Source organism: Parus major, chromosome 12 (assembly GCF_001522545.3).
Source record: "Parus major isolate Abel chromosome 12, Parus_major1.1, whole genome shotgun sequence".
Classification (NCBI taxonomy): Eukaryota; Metazoa; Chordata; class Aves; order Passeriformes; family Paridae; genus Parus; species Parus major.
The window spans coordinates 7,642,837-7,661,497 of NC_031781.1; the positions used below are offsets into that span (position 1 = coordinate 7,642,837).

General features: G+C 35.1%; 1 protein-coding gene across 13 annotated transcripts in view; it reads right to left on the minus strand.

Annotated features, from left to right (window-relative positions):
• Positions 1-18,661, minus strand: part of ERC2 (ELKS/RAB6-interacting/CAST family member 2) — a 405,409-nt gene that overhangs the window by 118,712 nt on the left and 268,036 nt on the right. For all 13 annotated transcript variants that reach the window (XR_004499194.1, XR_004499195.1, XR_004499197.1 and 10 more), the window contains 2 exons: positions 15,266-15,413; positions 1,996-2,127 (listed from right to left, as the gene is read on the minus strand). Coding sequence is in view for 1 of the 13 variants with exons in the window: in XM_033517444.1 (XP_033373335.1) it covers positions 1,996-2,127; positions 15,266-15,413 (280 nt within the window). In the remaining 12 variants the exon portion in view is untranslated. The remainder of the gene's footprint in view (positions 1-1,995; positions 2,128-15,265; positions 15,414-18,661) is intronic.

An 18,661-nucleotide genomic window follows, 5' to 3' on the forward strand; every position in this document is an offset into this window, starting at 1 on the left:
CCTTCCCCACAGGTCATGTTCTCTAAAACTTCTATCATTCTTGTTGCTCTCCTTTAGTCCCTTTCTACTCTGTCTATGTTTCCTAAAGCATGGAGATCAAAACTGTAAACAGCTTTTCAGATGAGCTCTCACCAGTGCTCAAAGGAACAGAATAATTGCTTCCTTCTTCTTCTCCAGATATCTGTCCCTGAATTAGATCCAGCTTCATTGCAGTGGTATTCCACTGAGCAATTTAGATTCCTTTTTCCATGTTATTACCTCATCAGCACATGTGACTTCTCCCCTGTAAGCAGACTTGTCTTTGCCGAATTTCAAATGACTTATTCTAGACTCTCTCCAGTTTATCAAGGCTGGAGCAGCTTATTGAGCAGTTTGACAGCTCCTACTGTGCTTGGAGCTTCTTACAGCTTAATTCATGATCAACAATATTAATGGCATTTCTATTTTACTATGGAAATAATCTCTAAAAAAATACTCCACAGCATCAGATAAAGGACAGATCTCTTTGGAACCCAGCTGTAACCAGCCCTCCAGTCTGAAAATGAGCACTGGAAAATTTGTCTATTGGTCATACACCCATCTCATGGCAATCTCCTAATTGTTTAAATGTAAAAATACCGTTTTTAATTAAAGCTTTAATTACTGCAATCCATTTTACATTAGTTATTCATTACATTACAAAATTATGTATTTATTTGCATATTACAAATATCCAGTGGGACAGTGTTAAAGGCCTGATGAATTAAAAGCTACCACTTTCTGCTTTAACCACAAAACCAGTTACCCTATCAAAGGAAATTAGATTTGCTTGACATAATTTTCCTTGGCAAATTAAAGCAGACTAAATATAGGACGGGTATGCTAAACCTGAATTCTTTTTTTGAGAATGGCCCAAAACTATCACCCAGGAAAAAAAGCTGAGAGTGCAAGTGCTAGTAAATACTAGTAAAATAGCTACTGTTTTATGTGCTCTATCTTTAATCATGCACCTATTTCCACCATTCATATAGTGCCTCAATGTTCTTGAACGTTTTCATACTGATTTTCCTTATGCTTCTTATCCATTCTCTTCCCTGAATAAGCTGTTACCATGCATTGAAAAGCACTTGACTCTCCTACATTGCCTTGTGCCTCAATTTTTTTTCACAGGTTCAGGTTTCTTAAATTAGTTGAAAACAGTGTCTGGGTTTCAGTAACACTGTGGTGGTTATTACCTGCTTTTTCACATCTCTTGCCTTCCTTCTAGGGTTTTTTCATTCTATTCCTTGCATTAAGCCAAAATCTTTTTTATTTTACAGATATTTCCATACAATTTTTCCTTCTTTTATAAAATGAGCCAACTTATCTCTGTTAATCAGAAACAGAACCAAACCAAGACAGCAAGTCCTTAATTCCCTTCTCCTCTTTCTGACAGAAAAAATTGTTCTTAACACATTCCAAGAATTCAAAGGATTATGTGTTATGTTGTTCAGGTTTGTGGTTTGTGATTTTGGATTTTTTTCTTTGTGTTAGTATCCAAGAAATCATGTTTTCTCATTCTTACCTGTTCCTGACTCTAACATAATTCCATCGGCCATTCTGTAAAAAAGTGTAATTTGCCTTTTATCTTCTTTCTCCCAACTAAGCAGTCTATCATACATCCCCATTGTATTTTTATCCCTGTTTTTCCCTTTTATTTCTACCCAGACATTATGACCTATTTTAGTATCAAAAAATGATTTTTTCATATAAAAGCAATGTTAAATTTTTCCTCAGGCTCCTTCATCTGAAAATGAGTTTCTTGTTTCTACAGACTATTTTTCTACTCCAGAAAAATAAGGCATCAGACAAAAAGCCAAAATTTTAAACTATTTCAGAGCGGAAATAAATACCAGAGCTATTAGTTTCAATTCAAAGAATGCATCATTACTGTTTAGTTCTTTTGAAAATTTATTTTATTCTGAAATAGTAAAATAAAGAAGTTATAATACTGTGGGTGAAAAAGAGGTGACCAACCTGGTCTGGAGAGGGTCTGTGGTTGTGTTGTGTCCTCCCAGGAGATCGATGGTGGTGGTGGTGGTGATGGTGGTGGTAGTGGTGATGGTCATCATCATAGTTATCTGCCATCAGCTTCATTCTGTTTTGGGTCTGTTTAGGATGTAAAGCAAGACAATTTTATTATACATTGGAATGGATTATTCTGACAGTGTTTTAGGAAGATCTTGGCTCTAGGGTTTTTTAGGGGTTTTTTTGAGCTAAAGGATCTAAGGATAGAAATCCAGACTTCTGGCTCACAAAAAAAAAGGAAAGAGAAATAGAAAAATAAAGTATGTGAACACATCCTCTGTTTCAGCTTCCACATCCAGAGAATGGCATGAAGAAGTCAGAAAAGTAAATGATGACAGATGATGTGTTTGAAGGGCAAAAGATATTCAGCTTTCCAAATATATTATTTTAGAGCTGTTTCCTATTTTTTCCAGTCTAACATGTATTAGAAATTAACTTCTTAAATCTCACTGAAAGGAATATTAAGTGTATTCAAATATTTACAGTTAGCTACCAAGGCATGTCAGCAACAATCATGAGTAGTTGTTCTAAAAATTCTATTTTGGGTAATTAATTTTAATTATACACCAGCATCACCCTGCTAAACAATAAGTAAAACGAATCTGAAAACTAAGTGATAGAGACACAGGCACTTAGAGAAATAAGTGATTATGGAACTTGACACATTACTGAATGGAAGTACATCTACGATATAGATCTTGAAAAAGAGATCAACACTTCAACTACAGCTGTGTACTGATAATAAAATCTGTGTCACCATGGGACAACAAGATACATTGCTGCTCTTTATCACTGTAACAATTATTCCATACCATGAAATACATACACTGGAATAATTCAAACCTTGCTCATAACACCAAAAATATCTTACTACCAATAGTCTGATACCAATGGATACAGTCATTACTTTTTTGTGGTACCAGGACTGAAGACTCCCTGAGGCAAACCTGTCAAACAGAAATCAAGTTCTAATAAATTTTGCACTAACAAAACCCAGGAAAAAAATGTTGTCAACTCCCAAAGATCTCTTCCAAAATTAAAATAATCAGTTAGAGGAATATACAATTAATACCACATAGATGACTGAAGGAAAGACACTCAATGTCATGCTCCAAGGCAGCAGGATCCACGGTTAACCCCAATGAGGATGGGAGCTAAGTCCCCAGGACTTTGCCCAGATTAATGGGTTCCAAAGGAGCAACATAAGCAGATGAATTTGAACACAAGTCATTTGTTCAGTATGTTCCCATATTCACTGGTCTAACTGCCTTCCAATGCAAAGTGCCCATGAGATAACTCATGTCCCATAGCTAGTACATGGTAAATTTACTGACTTTACTTCGTGGGACTGCTGTAATTTGGTTTTCCTTTGTCAACAATCTTATATCAAAGCCTCTGTTTGAAAAATTTCACTGGCAAGTATATTTTAATTAAAAATTTAAAACTCTGAGATTGCTATTAAATTCCCCAGCTTTTATGTTTTTTGCTGAAGTTGAAAAAGGAATTAAAAAAAACCAAGCAAACCAAATATTCGCACTACATAACATTTCAAGTTTAATAAAGCCTAATGCAAGGAAAACAGCCACAGAATCCTAGGAAATCCTGATGTGCCTTTTCAGCAATGAATTTTTTTCAGTTGTCACAATGTTTCTCATGTACTTCACATGATGTTCAAGAGAGGATCATAGAAAACTGCTTTACAGGAGGGGAGCTGTACTCAGTTCAAGTAAAAAGAACCAACTACTCCAACCAAACCCTCAAGGCATCCATAACAAAAAGACAGAGGAAAAATCTCAGGTCAGATGTGCACTGTCAGACTTTCTGAGCATCTCCATAGCACTGTAAGAGGATTTTCTCAGTATGTTATAGAGAAGAATCTGCACAGTTGTAGATATTTCATTTTCTCCCTCCCAAATACAAAGATGGAAGTAAACAGCTGTATTAATTTCAGTTGTGATTTTCTACCAATTTTGCTAAAAAGATCATCTCAATCTGGATCATCATAGTTGGTCTGTTTGTCTTTAGATTCAAAGAGGAAGGCCCTTCGAACAAAAGAGTAGAAAAGATGGAGAATTAATAGACAAATAATAAGCCTCTTACTATAAACACTGTCATACCCTGCCTCTTTGGGGAAGCTCCTAAAATTTTATTAGTTTATTTTCTTATCAATGAACAGCCTTAAATTTCCTACCTTTCAACTGTATTCCATAAAGAATGCAAAAGTTAAACAAGATGATATATGCAATCCTATAAGTGTCCTCTGTAATGAGGTGTTGGGGATTAGGCGTGTCATGGGATAAGAACTGTAAATGAATGATGTCATCTTTCTAATTTGGTGCTGAAATATAAATAAACTACTTCTAATGTTTCTTCCTTTTGCATGCCAGATTGCAGTAAAAAGTGCACAAAGAAATGTTAATGCTCTAGTAGCCTTCCTTTAGTGTGACTGTTCTGGGAGTAAAATATACAAGAAATATGAAAAGATAATTTCTTTATCACTCAAGTAACCATCATACCATCTAAACTTCAACATGACTTGTAATTGTCATTAATTTGTAAAATTATGCAATTTATCTGGCAAAATATTAAAAGCTTTTTATTTTTATTCATTAGCTCTTCAAATTATAGCAAATATAATTCTGACATTCTGTTTGTCTTTGCTTTAGCAAAGGAGGATTTCTGGAGGAGAACAAAAGTAAAGCTATCCTGAGGAACAATTCAATTCTTTTCACTTCCTTCTAAACAAAAATCTGTGTCATTACTTCTGTTTGCTCCCTTTGCTAGCTTTACATGTTTAGCAGGCTTTGAAATGCCAACTATATTTTTATTTGAGGAAGGAATTAATTAACCACATTGGAATTTGTTCAGGACCCCAGGGCTTCACACCCCTACACCTACATAGAGGCACACACAGAAAGGTGTGTACATGTGGGACACTGGTTTACCAGTCAGAGGAAAATCCTCATGGTCTGGCTGCCAGATCAACACATTCAGGGACTGCTTCAGTGCTGCCTGAGAGGGGAAAATAACACCTGGCAATGCCATCACTTCCTGCAACATCTTCAGCATGCCTGAAAAGTTCCTATTCAAGGACTCACAAGACCTTTTCTTATATTCCTTAGAAAGCACAGCGCATTACTCAGTATGACTTTTCTGGATGATCAAGAAATTGAATCTTGAAATATGCAATTAATGAAAATTAGAGTGGTGATCATGAATTCAAACTGTGTAATATCTAATGTGCACCACTGGTTACTGTGCACAAGTCACACCTTATCTCAAACAGTTATGTTGCACAGGGTGAACTTTTATTCACATTCTCCTCTCAAACTTGAAAACGGGGTTTCACAACATTTACATAGCCAAAGCTCTGACAAAAAAATTGTCATGCCAATAGTTCTTCTTGAAAATGTCTAGAGAACAACAGGCCCACACCTGAGAAGGAACAGGTTTTAATTTGTATGTATTCTAGAAAAGAAGAATATGTTAACTTGTAAAATACAACAATTAATTAACTCTGTCTCCTAAAGACCATGTATAGCCTTATTAGTTCTAGCCTAAGGAATGGCCTCAGATTTTTTTGCTCTTAATTTATCAACTACATTCAAAAAATACTGCCTCCCTTTTGAAATAAAGTAATGATTGAGGAATTATAAGCAGCTTAGATCTACCTGCACAGGTATATTAACCCTTAGGGATTGAAACAATCGTCTTTGATCATTCAATATCACTATTTGCTAAGCTGTCAAGGTCATGAATGGTATGTGTAACTGAATTTTTAACCCACTTACCAAAGAATTTATGACCTAGCACTGTAAGAAAACTGACAGATATTTCTCGTCCTCCTATAAGTCTTTTGAGTTTAAGGAAGGATATACCAAAGTGAAATGAAAGTCTTTGATTGACTGGTAACAGACTAAATAGCTTAACAGCAATCTGTAACTGTAAAACTGTAATATTAAAACTGTCTTTTACAAAATATTTTAGCAAGGTGGCAATAGGGAACTATGCTTTCATCTGTCATCTGGATCAAGTTAACAACGAAACTCTCATGAATGAGGTTCAAATGAGGAAAAATAGTAAGATTTGTTGCTCTGGGATATAGCTGTAATACAATTTAAGAGCTATTACTTTCCTTTGGATTTTCTACTCAGTCTCTCTTCATTTAATGGAATTTGAAATATTTCTAGAATATTCACTTTCAATAGGGTAGGATTTTTCTCCTATATGAGAAGGAGGCAGATATAAGGCCTGCAAGCTGTACTGGAGCTATCCTGGGGTCTAATTCTTAAAGCACAAAATTTAGTCTAGAGGCCCACATTCTAGGTTTGATTCTGCAGTGGCCTCTTGTCCTCAGTGACACAGAAACTTTCTTGCAATCTCACTGTTTGAAAATTAGTATTCTAATATTCCCACAAAAAACTCTGAAAACTTCATGTGGCAGGTGTTTAGTTCTAGTCTTCGCGATTTTTAGTAGTAAGTGATTTTATCTGAGCTGTTTTTCTCCTGAGATTATTTTAGAAAACAGAAAAGGGCAATGATCTAAAAAAATTGCATTCTTCAGACTATAGAGTTGACCAAGTTTATCCAGAAGCTGTATGAACTAATTGGAATGAACCTAGATTTAATGAACGAATGTGCAGCTGCAATGGCTTTCCCTGTATAAATCCAGTGTTTCAGGCCTGAGTTGCACTAACAGAGGGTTAACAAAATATTTGCTAATTAAGCCAGCTCTGGCCTTAGTCTCTCCAAATAAAATCGGTTTTCACATTAGAACAATATGAAAAATGTTGTTGTCTGAAGAGAAGGGAAGAATTTCTTACCATGTCTACTGCTACACAACTCAGAAGTTACTAAATGCCACGGAATACAACTTATAGTGGATTTGTTATTTGGCAAGATACAGTTCATTAAATGTTGGACAGCAAATGTTGTACTTGACCTCAAACATCCCTGAAGTTCAAGAAATTACACTTGTCACTCACAATCTTTTAAGAGACTATAAAAGTTTGCACAAAATCATGACTTTATAAAGATAGTGTACTTTCTTATTAAAAAGAAACCCAAAATACTACAATAAAACAAGGTAGATTACCACCTTTGTGTAACAGAGGAAGACAGTCTTGGAAAGCAGCTACAAAAGGTATTTCAGAAGGCACCACCAAATCCCATGCTTCTAAGTAACCCGTATGGTGACTTTTAATAACAAGACAGTCGCCAAATCTACAAAAAAACTAAAATTAAATGCCGTGTAAAGCCTGTATTTGCAGAACTTAACAAAGCTCACAAATTCTTTTTTATTTTCTTTTTTTTTTTAACTCTCCTAAGCAAGTTTTCCTTTATTCCACTTCTGGCATCTCATTGTAAATAAATATTTTTCTGAGGTCAAAAATAACAGGTTCAAGTTCCAACCTTGGAGCCTCTAAAAAAATGTTCAACCTCACTGTCACTGTTCTAGATGCTTCAGGATCTCAAGCTATAGAGATACCTGCATCCTGAGTGATGTGAAAGTAAGCCAAAGAGTGAGATTAATTTGCCATCTAGAAAAGATACTTAGGAGAGATTCCTTCACAATATTTCAGTTAAAACTTTTGTTAAAACTCCTTGATATACTTTGAGGCACTGTTTCACTAACTATCCAGCTGTAGGAGAAAAGGAAATTCCAAGGCTACTGCTAGAAAGCCAAACCTTGAGACTGCTCCATCTTTAATGGTAGCACTCTTCTTGAATCCACATGATTGAATGAGACAAATTGTTAAAACACATCCATAAGTATGGTTTTGACAGAAGTGTCGTTTTTCCACAGGCCAGAGGATCTGTAAATCAGTTATTGCTTTCAAGGATCTTTTGCCAATATTAGAGCTGCATGGAAGAAGTGGACTTCAGTAGACTTCCAGAGATTGTATTACTTGATGCTAATTATTCAGGCTGCTTTTAGCAGTGTAATATTAACAACATCATGCTAATTATTTCCTAAATAAATTATACTCTTGTCTTTAATGAGTATAAATATACAATAATATTCAATTCAGGCCTCTTTGTTGTTTATGCAGGGAGGTTTTAGACACCAAGAAAACTCCAATGGAAAAAAAATGAGGTTAAGACTCTTAAGTTTGCAAGCACTCATCAGTAAGAGAAAGATAACAAAAACACTGCAGTATGTTAACTAACTGGCAACTCCAAATGCTAAATAAGTATGATAATCATAACCATATGGGTGTTGGAATGCATCACTATGGGGCAGTGTTATGTTTTACTGAGTGCTTTAATTATGCATTTTCTTTTTATAACATCCCTGTAATGTAATCTGTTCTTATATTCTTACTCTTAACTACATTTTAACATGGGTTTTGCTGCTTTGTTTCCTGCCTCCATTGAAGAACACAAATTTTTCCCTGTTAAAATTCCAAATGGGCTAATAAGCATGTTTTTCTTTTCCTGTTATAGTGTATGACTTGTCTTGGAAAGTGTGAGAGACAGGATGCATGCAGGCTCAGAGTGTGCATGATATCTTACTGCAGAAAAGCTTGGCTACTCTGCATTTAACTCTCTTTAGGTTTTACCTCATTAATGATAAGACTGTTCCATACATTGTAAGGAACACAGTCAAGATTTCATGCTAAGAAAGCATACATATTTTTCTTTTTTACATCTATATTTAGTTATATACTAAACTTCATTCACATGGCGTTTTTACATTTAAATCTTAGAATTCTTATCATCTGTTACATGTAACCCAGAGCAGTAGATGTTCAGGCCCTGTCTGCTCTCACAGGACAGAAAACAGGGATTAAGAAAAGGTATTTCTCAAGACTTCTTAAGAAAATACTATTTCTCAAGTTTTCATTAAATCCAACATTCCTCCCAAGGAAAATACAAAATCAATTGCTGGTCAAATTGGTACTCTGATTCCCCTGCAGCAGTGCAAAACAACTTCTGTGTAAATCTTTTCAAAGACTCAGGTCTGGTAATTTAGCATTGAACATGAGCATAGAAGTTTTACAGACATTTCAGTTCTTTTTTAATTAGAGCACTATTTAACTGGTATGAACAACCATACACCTGCTGCTTTGCAAGATTACAAAATGTGTCTGACTTACCCTGAAAGAAGTTTAAGCTCAGAGTAAGCCTCCCTCTTCACAAGCTGAAGGACAACAGCCTCCCAAACACCAGCTGGGATATTGGACACTTGGCAGACAGAGACAGGCAGCACTTCCAAGTGCCAAGCAGACACTTATCTAAAGTACTGAGGCCAAATTTCAACTTTTCTGACACTTGTGATTAAACAAAGCTATGTTGAATTGAACATGGCCCGTCTGATTTTTTTTTGTGCATTTTCCTGCATTTAGAATTTGTGGTTTTGAAGTCTTTTAAAGCTCTGTGAATTAAAAGTATGGCTTGAAGCACAGGAAATATCTTGTAATAATACAGTTTACTCAGCAATGTATAGGCTCAAGTCATGCTAAAGGTATTTGTCTCAGTCCTACTACTAAACTTGGTAATTACATAGAAGTATGTAAGAACATAGAAGTGGGTTAAAAAGCATAATTAAAGCTCTGAAACTGTAGCTGCCTGAGGACATCTCAGGCCAGGTCCTACTAAAAACAGACAAGCAACGGAAGAAGGAAGGTTCTCTTTTTTCCTTTTTACAACAGGAAATAACTCATTAAAAAGATACTTCCCCATAATAATTATTTTAAACCAGACATGAATCAGAATCTTGAGCAGCTAAATAACACCTTAGAAACTGCAAAGCTCTGGTTAGCAGCACTGGTCATTTTTCACCATCTTTAATGTCTGAATAGTGAGTTTCAGATGTAATTTTTACAATTTCAATACCAAGCCTAGATGTCCCATTTGTATCATATACAGAATATAGCTTAAGTTGAAATTACTACATTTCTTCCATTGCATGCAACAGAAATTGTTAAATAAAAAATACATTTCAACACATGGGTTGTATATTTAAATATGGGCTGAAATGGAGACAACATCACACCACTGTTGTGATATGCTTAATAGAGACACCTTACATATAACTAATTTCTTTTTGATGCTGGATTGTAAGAATTACCAGTTTTATCCACAATTACAGCATCAGAAATATCTGACACCCAGTTTTTACAGTATTTTTTTTAATAGCTGGTTACTTAGCACTGCATTTGAGATCAACTTTTGAACTATATTTAGTCTTATTATCATGGGGTACGTTGCAGTAGAACATAAGGATTTGTTTAAAACATGTAATGTGGGGAAAAATCCTTTTGGCTTAGTATTTCAGAGTGTTATAGTGGAGATATTCACTATTCTTATTTGAGATACTTAATAATCATTTTCACCTACCAAGCAAGCCAGACCCAGAATTACAAAAGTTCCAGTGCTAATATATACATTATTTTATATCTGCATTACCTACTTTTTCCATTTAAGACTTTCAGTCTCAGTGAAATTAAACCATTTGTCTGAACGAAGTTCTAGGATAAGTTCACAAGCAGATTATCACCAATGAAAAAAGTCTGCCTTGAGCCATGGCCAGGCTTAAGTTGTGACACAGATTCTTCAAGAATCAAAAAACTGAACAGAGAACAAACAGAACCAGATTTTAAAGCAGGAAAGGGCTTATGTACCAAGCCTGTGGTGCTTTCAGGGGCTGACTGCCATAGGCAAAAAAAGCCCCTCTCATTGGAAAAGGTTTGTGTAAAAATACCATGCAAAGACTTTGGATTCCTGAGAGCATGAGGAGGAAAAAGTGATGCCATATCTAGCTACAACCCAAGTCCATCAAATTTTATAGTATAAATTGTCAAATCTTACTGAGAATATGTGAAAAGTGTTATGAGAGCACTGCCAACATTTTCAGTATTTTTCCAACACAGAATGTCTTTTGAATCAATGAAGTTGTTCAGGCAAAGAATTTACTTTTTTTTACTCCACTCACACTGCCTTTCCTACCTTGTGTCCCTCCTGTGTTAAGCTAAGGGGAGAAGTGACACTCTGCACTTTCATCCCCACAGGAATCTGCACGAGGCACAACTGAAATGCAATTCAATTGAAATGACTGTCATGACCCATGTTCAAAAACACAGATTCAAAAATCAGGTTAAAAATTAGAATAAACCCCAATGTCAAGGCATGCAGAAATATTACTTTCAGATATTTCTAACTAATAGAAAAGTATAAACGAAAAAGTTTTTCAAGATAGTAAGGCCACTGAATGCCTTGTATTGACATAAATGGGATCTGAACAGCCACATTTAAACTAAAAGAGTAAAAGACTTTTAACTATATTTTCAGAGAACTTGTAAGGAAAAAATAACCAGGCTGATTATAACGCTATTAGGACATCTATTCTTACGTTTTCAAAGTTAAAAAAAGAACCTGTGTAGCATAAGTACAACAAAAATAAAACTAAAATTTAAGGGTCTCAGACTTTTCTATTCAAAATTAGGTGCTTAAACCCTGAACAAGACCAATATTGTAAATAATAGTAAACAGCATAAATGGAAGAGGTAAAAAAGAAGCAGAGTGGTCAATTATGTCTGCAGTACCTATGTGAATGTCTTCTTAACATGGATTCTATTCACTGTGCAGTAAGAGTTGGATTCAGTGGTACAATAAATGTCTTTCTGAAGCAAATCTGTGTAAACAACACAGCAGCAACACAATAGCAATAACAACAATAAGAACAAGAAGAAGAATAAAAAAATTATGTGGTCCTGTCATATTCACACCTGTGAAATTCAAGGCAATCAGAGAGATTTAGTACAGCACCAGAAGCTGAAGCAGCAGTGATTAGGAGCCAAGGCTGGAGCTGCTGCTGTTCACAATGACAATGGTCACAGATGACAATGTGTGTACACTGTAAGAAACCACTGCATGACTTATTTGCTCCCACGCTTATTAAACATATAGAGAGCTTAAATGCAATTAACTAATTCACAGTGCTGCAGAACAATGTTTCGGGCTGCCAGAATAATCACAATCACAACAACTTCTAATAATATTCTTTTTCTCATACAGTAATATAAACACTTTCAATATCATAAAACACACAGTGCAATAAAGCTGAATTAATCTATCAGGGAAAATACAATTTGGGGTATTTTGTTATTCTTCAATGCTTGATGTCACCACTATAATATCACAGTAGCAAGGTCTCTGAAGTATTTAACTAGAACAGTATATGGAATGTAACATGCTGCCTCCAACTCCATTTTAGTCATTTGCTGCTGAAAAGCTTTTTTAAAATATTTACAGGGTAATTAGTAAGAAATAATTCTATGTATTGCAAGCAGGAGAAAATATTGCTAGTTGTTAGTTTGCTGAGGAAGTGTGATTACACACATTTTTTAAATTCCCTGATTGTTCCTCACCCTTTGTTACATTAGCAATATGTTGATGTGATGAAATATAGAGCAGTGAACTAAAAGACTGAGAACTCTGCCAAGCACCAGCTTTGCCTCTGGCCAGAGTATTCTGTACACCTGCAGTCCTGAAAGCACTGGGAAGGTTTCTAATTTCATGTTTTGAGAATAAAAATAAAATGCTCTCAAGGAGTTAGAAGACCTTGCATTTTGGCCAACTGCACTTACATTTTTGGCACTATATCCTAAAAGTGAAAAGAGACAACTGGGAAATTTTCTCACAGTATCCAAGTTAAGGATGAATCAGTAACAGCAGTGTCTTCTGCTCTTACCAAAATCTCTTGAGATGTTCTAAAAATGGACATTTTAGCTAATTATTTCATGAAGGATTGCATCATTGTACAAATTTATCTAAAAATAGCCTCTCAGAATTCTCAAAAGAATCTTGGCCAGGGTGATTATACACATTATGTAATCACATGGCCAAGCCCACAAGGTAATTTTGTTTAATATTATATTTCTGAATGGTTTTTAAAGCCTACTACAAAATTCTACAGCTCTCAAAATACAGCATTTGGTGTATGAATCAAAGCAATTCCAGTGATTTCTGTTTTTGCTGAGGGTGTATTACTATGCTTCCCAATTATTTAAGCACTAAATGATAAATATTTAAATGACAGATTACAGATGCTAATTTGCATTTAAATCGTTATAATTAAATATGTTTGTTTCTTATGAGAAATTGTTTGCAACACAGAGGTCAGAATTATTACTACTAATTTTACAGCTGAAAACACTGTGACACAAATAATTTTTCTAGGTTGTCTAGGTTTTGACATAAAAAAATTCTCTTTTTCCAGCTTAAAAAAAACAGAACTTTTACTTACACAGTCAGAGTCCATGAAAAGATGGCTCAACTCATTCATATAAATAACATTTTAATCTTTAAAATATCATATACCTATCTTTAGCTTTATTAAAATAAATCATAAATATTCTCATTTCCTGACAAAGGCAGGATATTTCATTTCTCTAAGATGCCTCTTTTTCTTCTGCAGTATGAAAAATTGTGACAAATTTCTTTAAAATCAATGTCTTAATAGGAGTTTACAAAGTGTTTGACATTCCCAAAGGCCAGAAAATGTGAATATATATATGAGAGGAATATAGACTTTTTATCATGGATCAACATGTTGTTTTCCCTCTCAAAGCAAAAATTCCTCTTACAATAAAGACAGGAATGAATTTAGGGCTTTATGTTAATGTTTAGCATTATCTAGCAATTCATCTTCTAATATTTATAAATATTTCTCCTTTGATGATCACATTAGGCTGGAGAAGTTGGGCTTTTTTGAATTCTCTCGTTCAGCAATGTAACAGCTGTGGAAATGGAGCATGGGACAAATAAGAGCAGAAGAAAACAAGTGATGCTGCAGATCATTGAGTGAAGTTCTTGTGAACCAGAAACAGCTCAAGAAACAGCACCTCCCAAAGAGATGAGGAACTGGGGGGATGAATCACACAGGGGGGAATTTGCCACTGCCCCCTGCCCAGCAAAGTCAGAGCAAGCCTTTGTGGTGGATGCACTTGAGAAACCTTTGGAGGTTGACAGTGGTTCTCCCCAAAGGGATTAAAGAAGTATGAGTGAAGTCTACAATCTCTATTATCAGATAATTCTTAAGTGTAATAAAGGGGTGACCTAGTTAAACCACATTCCTGCTCCTGGTGACTCTTTTTTTGTGGTGTCTGAGATAACAGGGAGATTATTTTGGCATCCATTTAATCTAGTTAAATGGCTTTACTGAAGATCTTTATCACTATAAATAATGGAGGAAGATGAAGTATTTGGTTACAATTCTAACTGAAATTATCCAACACAATGCTCCTCTAGCAATCCCCTTCTGCTGTTCCTTCTCTCTGGCTGAAGAAAGTTCCAAATGTTTTGAACACTTTCCAGCAATAGTTTAAAGGTACAACACCAAACCAAAATAAGCACAACAATAAAACCCAGGTCTCTGATGAACATTTTTAAATATCCATGATAGGTATCATGGAACATGGCAAAGTGGTGAATTCATTTACTCTTCTGTAACCTAAGATGAAGGTAAAAAAGGAAGATATTTTAAAAAGGAAAATAACTACCCTCTCTTTTCCAAAGCAAAACAAAAAAAAAAAATCCCTAAAATTATTTGGAACTCAACATCATCTGCTCTGTTGCAGCACAGTGGGATGAAATGATAAATAGCATGAAGCATATCTGCCTATTCATCATATAAATTTTGGTGAAATGTCTCCTGAGCAGCTGACTGACCTGAGACACAATTGCATCACGGTGGAACATATCTGATAATATCTGGTTCTAGAGGTCTTTTTAACTACTGTGGTTTTTTTAAACCTCAAATTACTTGTAGTGTTGAAGACAAGGTGATTTTTACCCATTTGAGAATTTATTTTAAGGATAATCACAATTTCTAGATAACATCTCAGAAAGCTCGAAGGCTTCTGAAAACACAATTACTTTACAACAAACAAGCAAGTAACTGAACAAGAGGAGGTTAAAAAGAGTTAACAGAGTGGATAGATCTTGCTTTATGCAAAGTTCATCTGCTCTTCTCTCACAGAATTAAGAAGGTTGGAATCTATATGAAGAGGGAAAACAAAATGTATTGGCTGCATATAATGAGCCAAGCAAACTCCAGAGAAGCAATAAACACTTGAACACATCCTACCTTTTCCAACTGCTGTCACATGTCAGAACTGGCTTGAACACTTCCAAAACGACATCACCATAAAACAGTACAAATGAAAATAATGCCAGTTTTCTGTTGCCATGAAAGTATAAAAAGTCTCCCCACCTGCTGCTTTAACTGATGTACTAATCTGTCCTTCTCTCGTTTAAGAGCCATTACTTCATCTTGAGTCTTCTTTTTCTTTGAAGCAGACAGCTCAAGCAAGGCAATATTTGCATCTTTTTCACTAATTGCAGCAAGCAAAGCTTCCTGTCTGGTAAAATAAAATAAAATTTAAATTGTTACATTCTCATTAAAACAGAACATATTCTACTATATCACACTGTGTGAGATGTTTTCTTTCACAGAACAATCACCTACCTTCTGAACACTCTAAATAACAAACATTCTCAGGTCTAACCAAATCATTAAATAAACTGATTAGCCAAAAAATTTTCTTTATAGATTTTTCATTATTTGTTTCATCAAACATCTATCTCAGTCTATTTTACTACAATATGATGACTAACAATAATTCTGTGAAATTTCTTGCTTTTAAAAATCTTTTATTTTTTTGCGGTTCACTTCCCTGAATTCTAGAATCCCTTACACAAATCTCTTTTGAATTATTCAGATCATAGAGATTGAATAATAGAAAGAAAAGTGGTATAGATAAAACCAGTTTTATATTATCCAATTAACTTGGCATCCTAGGATCCTCAGTGCAGGAATCTCTGGATATCTTCCTCATATTTACTTACATGTTTTCCTATGGATTTATCATTATTCACTGTATCGACACAAAAATATATTTCTAGTAGTAAAATACAAGTTCTTTGATCTGATTATTCATGAGAAATAATTTCATTTGCAATCTTGACCCCTCAGTTTTAGAGAGAAAACAGAATCTTACAGTGTTCAGATATGTACGGGATAACATAGACACTCACAGGGGAACATCACAAATAGTTTGTGAGGACATAAGACAAAGGCAATTTTTATGACATGCAGTTGAAAGCACAGATCTTGCAGTATCTTATACCCTGAAATGCTCCTGCTCTGGCAAGGCCATAATCTGTCCTTTAATTTCATAAATAGAAGAAATATATTCACCTTCTGCAACGTATTCAGCAACAGACTATGACGTATCAGCCAAGAAAGAGCATATAATACCTAATACCTTTTAGAAAATAATATGCTATGCCCTGCACCTTTTCCCAGAACTATATAAGATCAATCATTAAAAAATAAACATGGATAAATGAATCATAAATTAACCTTGGGCTCCAACTGCTAATAAATGTAAGAATACGGCTCGTGAACTTCATACAGTCAAGGTGAGCAAAAAGTTTGGAATTCTCAGTCCTTTGCTTGCCAGAAAAAATGTCAAGAAAGTTATTTCACTTTTATTTTAAAGTTCTTAATGTATTAATATAAATATTTATAGGACAATATTTCTGATGGAGTCAAAGAAAAACAACCCATTTATTTTAGTCAAAGTTATGCGACATGGATCAATTTTAGATAAACAGTGGCATTTTATTCATACACTTTAATAGTCTCATTTATTATTCTGTCTTCATTCAAATCTCAGTTACATGATGTTTAAAAGATCATGTCATAAGACTGTAACAGTCTTAAATTATAGATATGTATTATTTTAAAAAACCAATATTAAACAAAGTATAAATATATATCAGAGGGGTTGCATATCCATAATTCTAATTTGAAATTAAATATAGGTATATTGTCTTTCTATAAACCTCATAATCATGCATAAAAATTTCTATGTAGTAATTTGTAAAAGACTCAGTTTGTCCGTGCATTGTGCTCAAGTACCTACTCCATAACATTTTCATTAAAATATTAAATTTTTAATGCACCAAAATGGAAGAAAGATTTGCTATTCTATTCATTTCCTCCAAACTTGCAGAAAGCAAGCAATTTAGCATAAAATCATGGAGTAGTTTGGGTTGGGAGGGGACCTGAAAGTGCATCCAGTGCCACCCCTGCCATGGTCAGAGGCACTTCCCACTGTTCCAGGTGCTCCAAGCCCCGTCCAGCCTGGCCTTGGGCACTGCCAGGGATCCAGGGGCAGCCACAGCTGCTCTGGGCCCCCTGTGCCAGGGCCTGCCCACCCTCACAGATGTCAGGCATGACAACACAAGTTCTCTGGCAGAAATAAAGCTATTCTGTGACTTTAAAGCCAAAGAAACAACATATTGCATATAGGCACTAAATATGTTCTTCCAAATTAAATTAGGTTACCTCCTCTGCAGTTTTCTGAAAGCACACTGTCATAAAGTTACAGAGATGTTAGTTAGAAGTGTAGTAATAAAGTTCCAGTTATAAACATCTGAAGATAAACATTAATACTACCATCACAAACCTACCTATTTTCATTGTGAGTTTGTTAAAGAAATCTACATATCAGAATTTCCAAGGTTTTAGAATATATTTAGGTTCATTCTTATGTTGTGTAGGTTAACTCCATGTCAGCCAGCCCCAGTATAACGTCTGCTCTCTAACAGCAAATTCCACAGTAAATACTTGTCACCCATGAGGTTTTAAATGATATATAGTTACTTAACACATATTATAGCTGTAAAAAGCCAAAAGCTGAATAGAAGTTAAAATTACAGGTTGAAAAAGACATGAAGCTATACTGAAATTTTACTTCTCTGAATTTTAGATCATGTCACTGCCTCTAAATTGGCAGTAAAAATGCAAACCTGACTAGTGAGGAAGAGTCAGAGCTACTGAATTATTTTTATTATTTCAACTTCTGATAAGAGGATTCAGTCACATCCATATTTTTTGCATGGCCAGCCAAAACGATCACACATTCTTGTGATTTTAACTGTTCAGCTGTGCCACATTCTCAACTCCACTTTAAAGTAACAGATGGGGTGAAACTTTTCATGGGAGAGGAGAGCCAGTCAACATCCTTTGAAAAATCTGCACTCTGGATTCTGCAGCCCCAAATCCACAAAATTTTGCAGACCCTAGCACGTATTTTCTCAGCTGATGGGGATTTTCCTATCTTGGGAAAATGCTTGGGAAAATATGTAACCAAACACTTTATTCCAGGAAACAATGACTCATATCAAGCACTTCCAGGAAATGGTGGATCATAGTCATGTGAAATAGCTGCTGTCAAATAACACCACAAGTGGTCCACTGAGACACTCCAAGATTTGAATCAAACCCACAGCATATATATGCTTGAACTTCCCACCCTCCTCCCCACCAAAATTATTGCCAACATATTTTTTAAATCTTATCTTTTTTGTTAATTTAAGTGGAGGTGGGAGACGTTAAACCTATGAACGTGGAGAGATGACTGCTTGATATGAGGGTGGGGATTTCTGTGGAAATGATTCCCCAGCCATGTGGAATATGAACACATCAAGTGCAAACTCACACTTCCAGCACTTTTGGAGCCACCCAAACATGAGTCAGGCTCCGTTCAGAAGCTGCAAAGCCACAGCAATCTGAGAGACAAGGTGTTTTAGCTCGGGC